General features: G+C 43.5%; 1 protein-coding gene across 1 annotated transcript in view; it reads right to left on the reverse strand.

Moving 5' to 3' along the window:
* Fancc (Fanconi anemia, complementation group C) overlaps nt 1-6,451 on the reverse strand; it is a 195,959-nt gene extending 189,508 nt beyond the window's left edge. Inside the window, exon 1 of the mRNA XM_006517087.4 lies at nt 6,260-6,451. Within this exon, the coding sequence (XP_006517150.1) occupies nt 6,260-6,293 (34 nt within the window). The 5' untranslated portion in view covers nt 6,294-6,451. The remainder of the gene's footprint in view (nt 1-6,259) is intronic.
* Between the last annotated feature and the right edge of the window lie 116 nt (nt 6,452-6,567).

Consider the following 6,567-nt stretch of genomic DNA (forward strand, 5'->3'; position numbering starts at 1 on the left):
CCCAGTAGTGATACCACACACATTCAGAGCAGGTCTTGCCAACTCAGTTAATCGTCTATCTAAAAGCACTCACAAACACAACCAAAGGTATTCCTCATTAATGTCCTGGGAATTTCTATTGAAATTAGCCATAACAAGTTCACCCTTTGACAACCTGAAACTCAAATATATAACTTCAATCCATAATACTCCATGCTCAGCTCCAAGGCCTTATGTTTAGCTCAGAATGATAAAATACATTTATTCAGCTTCCAGAGTCTCCACAGTCTTAACAGGTCTAACAGTGTCCAAAAGTGCAAAGCCTCTTCTGAGACTCAAAGCAATCTCCTACCCAGGAGCTTCTGTTCAGCTCTCTTTTTCAGATCAAGTTGTACATTCCTCCAGTATACAACAGGGCAGAGTAAACACTCCTATTTGGAAAGAGGTACTAACAGGAGGGTAGAAAGGAAAGATCAGATGATAGCAAGACTGAAGCCCAGCAGGGTACGTACCAACCCCTCAGATCCATGTCTGGCATGCAGGTGGTACCATTTGGGCTTCAGTGGCCTTGAAGAGCTCCACCCCTCTTTCTGCCATCTGCAGCACATGCAGCCTTTGGAAAAGGCTGGTTCTACTCAATGCATGCAGTTCTTCACAGTGGACAACCCACCACGCTGGCATCTTCAATACCCTGAAGTTTCCACTCTGATTTAGATTTCTCCTTCCACACAATCGTCTTTGAAAGCCTTCTTGCTCGGAATCAAACCCCAGTCACATGTTGGCTGGCCTCAGGGCAAGCCTTCAGGCTGCCATGCTCTTATTTCAGGTGTCTGCAAACCCAGGAGCATGCCCATGATCCAAGTTCTGCTTCTGACTTAAGATGCCCCTGGATGCCTCGGATCACACTTGAAATGGCTCCTCAATGCCTTCAGTGCTGAAGCTGGGAAAAACGTTCTCCCTGGTGGCAGCTTTAGTCAGTTCAGTCTCTTTCCTTCCAGTCAAATTTATGTTTTTACAAGATGGTAGCCTTGCCCTCAGTGGAACTTTCATCTTTTTTTCTGATGTAAAACATAAGTTTTTATTCTTAAAGCTGCCAATCCCTTTAAAAGCTGCAGGTGCTCTGTGAAACTCACACTCTCCACCTTATCTTTTAATGCTTTTATTTATGTTTCTTCCTTATCCAAAATTGCATGTACTTTTCATATCTTTCAACGTTGAGTTCTCATTACAAACCTCAATATATTGAGTGAGGGATAACCGTGCCACAGTCTGAATTTTACACTATGTTCTATTTCTTCTGCTAAAATTTAGTCTGTTGAATTTGAATTTTGCCTCAGTCAGATTATCGGCACATGGGTAGAATTCTGCCAGAATATATGGAGAATGACCTCTTTCCCCAGTTCCCAGTAGAGAAAGCTATCAAGGTGGCCCAGCTGGGTAAATGTACTTGCCACCAAGGCTGACTGAGTCAATCCCTGAGATCTACATGGTTCCTTCTCCCATTAATCACTAATTAAGAAAATGTCTTACAGACTTACCTGCCACCCTTTGTTTGTTTGTTTGTTTGCTTTGCTTTGCTTTGCTTTGCTTGTTTGAGACAGGATTTCTTTGTATAATATCCCTATTTTTGGACTTGCTCTGTAGACCAGGTGGGCTCAAACTCACAGAGATCTACCTGCTTCTGCCTCCCAAGTGCTGATATTAAAGGTGTGTGCCACCAGGCCTGGTGCTGCATCTCTACCTTATGGAGACATCTTTCTCAGTTTCTGTACCCTCCTCTTTAATGACTCTAGCTTGTGTCAAGCTCACATAAAACTAACAAGCACACACTGGATCCTACCAGCACAGACTTACTGTGGATGTGAAGCGAACTTGAGCTCATAGTGACACAGGCTGGAAGGTAATGGTATGAATGTGTTGTGTTTGAGTTTTGAGTTGAAAAAGGTTGTCTCATGATGGTTAATCTTGATTGACAATTTGATGAAACTTAGAATCACAATGGAAACAAACTTATTAGCATGTCTGTGAGAGATTTTCTAGATTTATGTGGGGAGACTCTTGTTAGATGTGATGTGCTAAGTAATCATTAAAACAAAAATGTAGCCAGGCAGTAATGATGCACGCCTTTAATCCCAGCACTTGGGAGGCAGAGGCAAGCAAATTTCTGAGTTTGAGGCCAGCCGGGTCTACAGAGTGAGTTCCAGGACAGCCAGGGCTACACAGAGAAATCCTGTCGTGAAAAACCAAACCAAACAAACAACAACCAAAAATGTAGGCTGCAATCCTGAACTGAGTGAAAAAAAGAGAAAGTGAGTCGGACACTGGCAAGCTCTTTGCTTCCTGACTAAGGGATACAATGTAACCAGCTACTTCAAACTCTTCACCATGGTGGCCTGGACCTTGGAAACTGTGAACTAAAAGAAGCCCTTCATTCCTTAAGTTGCTTCTTGTTGGATATATTGTTATAGCAACAAGAAACATAATTAATAAAGTAAATTGTTATTGAGTCACATGGCTGTGCTGTAATAATCTAACCATGTGTCTTTTAAGCATTCAGAAATGTTTGTAGGAGTTATGTTGAAGATCTTGGGATTTTGGTCTTGAAAAACCTTGGAGTGCTAGAAGCAGAACATCACGGAACACTCTTGTTGGAGTTTAGAAGACAAAAAACACTGAGAAAAACATGGACAACAGTCTTGATGATGTGGGGGTGGATGAGGGGTGGACAGGGGACTCTCCCAGTTCTGTGACTTGGCCACTCTGACAAGGAACCTGGCTGCATTCTGTTCCTGTCCTGAGAACCTGAGTGAGGCTGACCACAGACACAACAAGTTCACTTTTTTGTTGTTGGATGAAATTTCAGGTCAGGATAAACTCAGTGAGCTGCTACTTACTGATCTCATACAGGGTCACAGAGAGACAGAACGAGAAGAAAAAATGTGTAGTTTGCTGAGGAAAATGATATTAGGAGATTTCACTAACACTGCATTTCTGTTGCTGGCCTAACCGTTAGCACTCATACCACACAGCCTGGATATTGTTTTTAAAGTATCTGAGGTCTTCTCTAGCCCTCAAGTCTAAACTCAACATCTTACCATGACCAGTTCTGAAGCCCAAAGAACAACACAGTCTGGTTTGTCCCTGAGACCACTGTATTCCTGATATTGCTATCTTGTTTTGGATGCCTAGCATGGGCTTTTGAAACCTCAAAGCCCATCTTTAGGAGCACATTTCTAACAAAGCCATACCTGTTCCAACAAGGCCACACCTCCTAATCCTTCACAAACAGTGCCACTCCCTGGTGACTAAACATTTAAATATGTGAGTTTATGGGAGGAACCATCCTTATTCAAAACACCACAAGGTGATTTTGTATGTTTGTATCCCAAAGAGAATGCTCATGTCACATGAGGTGATAGACAACCAATACAGTGAGTTATCAATACACTATCTGTAAGTGTACATAGCATCACGCTGTACCCCATAAAGATATACAATCATTATTACTCAATAAAAAAGGAAATTCAAGTGAGATAACAAAATTATCAGTTGTAAAGGGCCAAGAAAAGAAGCCACATGGAGAAGGTCCAACATTAGGATAATTCTACCATATAAAGCAGCAAACAGGACATGGAGACAGAGTTAATATTCCACTTTATAATCTAACGGCTTTCTGAAAATCAAGGAAAATGTCAATCTTTATGCAGAGTGGGATTACAACACAACTGGGAAAGAAAGTAAACAATGCTCTCCAAGAGATAACCTAGTAAAACCTTCCAGACCTTAATGACAAAGGAAAGAAACCCTCAGAACTTCTAAGCCAAAGATCCAGCAAGAAAGTCAGATATGATGCTGTGGAATGAAATTCAGTGGGAGGATAGTTGACCAGTGTGCATGAGACACTAGGTTCAACCTGTAGGGGAAGGGGGAAAAAGTCAAGTGTAATATCAGGCTTCCAAGAGCCACAAAAAATTGAGAGTGAAGCAGCCATCTCACGGAAGTCAAAGACAAGAGCATCACATCTAGCCAGCCAGTCCTTGAAATACTAATGACCCGCAGGATGCAGCACAGAATAAACTTCACCCAATGAAGGGATGTAGGGGAAACATCAGCAAAATGACCACAGAGACTGTTGAGCAGCAGGAAGCCCAGAAGCAGAGCATGAGTATAGGATGTATAAGAACTTCCCAATATTAGAGAAAGAACAAAACTGGAGAGGAAAGGAGACAGAGGGGAGGGGAAAAAGCAGAGCCAGGACGTTGCTGATAGAAGACTCTCTGGATGGTTAGAGAGCAAAGGGTCAAGGGAAAATGGAAATGAAGTTAGTGAACTGTAAGATATAGAAGTAATAATTAAAATGAAATATAAGACTAGAGAGATGGCATGTTAGGTTAAGATCACTGGCTGTAGACCCCTGGGAGTTCCAGGGAACTGGACCACCAACCAAAGAATACAAATGGAGGGACCCATGGCTCTGGCTGCATATGTGGCAGAGGATGGCCTTGTTGGATGTCAATGGGAGGAGTGGCCCTTGGGCCTGAGGGTATTTGATGCCTCAATGTAGGGGAAGGGTAGGAAAATGGGAGTGGTTGGGTGGGTGGGGGAGCATCCTTATAGAGGCAGGGGGAGGAGGGATGGAATAGGGGGTATCCAAAGGGGAGACCTGGAAAGGGAAAATTAATTGAAATGTAAATAAAGAAAATATCCAATTAAAAAAAAAGGGGGGCCACTGGCTACTCTTCCAGGGGACCTGGGTTTAGTTCCTAGCACCTACAAGATAGCTCACAACTGCTTGAAACTCTAGTTTCAAGGTATCTACAGCCTTGACACAGTCTAGGGTTCTTGATCAGGTTCATTTTCTTTGCCAGTTAAAGAATTAAAAGGCAAGAAAAATCTGAAGTACAACAGAAAGCACCATCCAAAGAGTCAGCAGTTGAAGAAAGGCGTTTACTGGGCTTGAGGAAACACCCGTGGAACAGACGCAGAGGGAGGGAAAGACTCTGCAAAGCAGAAGGGCTAAGGTTTTAAACCTCAGGACAGTTTTGCTCCCCTAATATTTGAGTTGGTGGGTTTGAAGACATATAGGATGGCTGTTTGGTCCAAACCTGCTGTGTGACATGTTCTAATCCAGCCTTGAACTTGTTGAACCAGCCCATCAGCATGGGGTCTTCAGGTGTGGGGAGGGGGGACGACAAAAGATGCCAGGCTTTTGTCTCAAGTCAGGAGGTTGAGGAAGAAGCTGGCCATCTTGGAAAGTTGCCACCTTTATTAGCTAGCCACAGCCCCTCTCCCTGTATACCTACCAGGCACTTTGTCTAATTTCTAGTCTCACCCTCTTCTGGCTTTCTCCAGCATGTGGTATGTACACGTTGCACACACATACAGACAGGCAAAACAATCATATACATAAAAATAACAAATCTTAAATATCAACGTAAGTATTATTGCAGGCTTGATAGATAGTGCAGAGGCAGTGAATCTCTGAATTCAAGGCCAGCCTGATCTATAGAGAGTTCCAGGACACCCATGGATAGAGAGAGATCATGTCTCAACTAACAAACATTTAAAATTTTTTCAGTAAAATATAAGAGGCCAAAAAAAAATCCAGTCTGTGGTTTGAGAGCAGAAGAATCCATAAGCACTAAGTGGTTGGTGTGATCGTCCACTTGGCTGTATTTTCTTTGTCTTCTTTTTTATCCAGAGTCTTTTAACAACCAGTTCAAACACCGTGAAAGAGTTCCCAGGAGCTCCGACCTATACTTCACCCTAGTTTCTAAGATTCAGAAAGGGCACATTTTTGAAGTATCAGAACTGGCCCCGAAATTCTAGCTCGGTTTTCCTTTTCCTCTGAGTTCTGTAAGTTATCCTAAAGCTGGTCATTCTTCGTAGTTAAGAGTGTGCTCATGCGCATGCGCAGGCGCACACGCACCTGTGTTGCCTAGACGAGTCAAAGCTGGCTCCCACTGCCGTGGAGGTCTGCTTCTGGTTTAGTGTTTTAGAGTAAGAAAAGGGCCATTAAAATTCTCTCTGATGGTGGAGTCAGCCCTGGTGGGGGAGGGGACAGACGTAGACAAGGGAAGAAATTTCCTGGTAAGCAGAGCCCACTTAAAAATTTTCCCTTTCTTTGTTTCTCACTTTTTCCCCCCTTGAAGCTGCTCTCCCTGGAGTCAAAGCATTTTACAAAACAAACCACTCCAAAGCTTTCAAGTCGAGGGAAAGCCCAAGCAAAGTTAATTAACATGAAGGTTCTCACAAAAGTTAATTAACATGAAGGACTCACAAAAGCTGTCTGTTGGCATCTGCTGGCCTGCCATGTGCAGCGGTCCCTTTGTAGCGACAGCCGCGAGCCCAGTCCGACCTCGTGCGGCATCTGGGGCTCTGAGGCCTCCATCTCCCACGCAGTACGCAGGAATCTTCCACCGAGCTGTCCACAGGGCAATACTCTGCTGCTGGAAATGAAGGAAGAAAGGCTGCTTAGACGTGCCAGCTTGAGAAGGAAAAAGAAAGGAAGGACCAAATTTGGAGGGGGCAGGGGGCAGAAAAGCAAGAAGAGGAAGGAAGTCATCAAATCTCTTAGAAATCTGCTGT

Source organism: Mus musculus, chromosome 13 (genome assembly GCF_000001635.26).
Source record: "Mus musculus strain C57BL/6J chromosome 13, GRCm38.p6 C57BL/6J".
Classification (NCBI taxonomy): domain Eukaryota; kingdom Metazoa; phylum Chordata; class Mammalia; order Rodentia; family Muridae; genus Mus; species Mus musculus.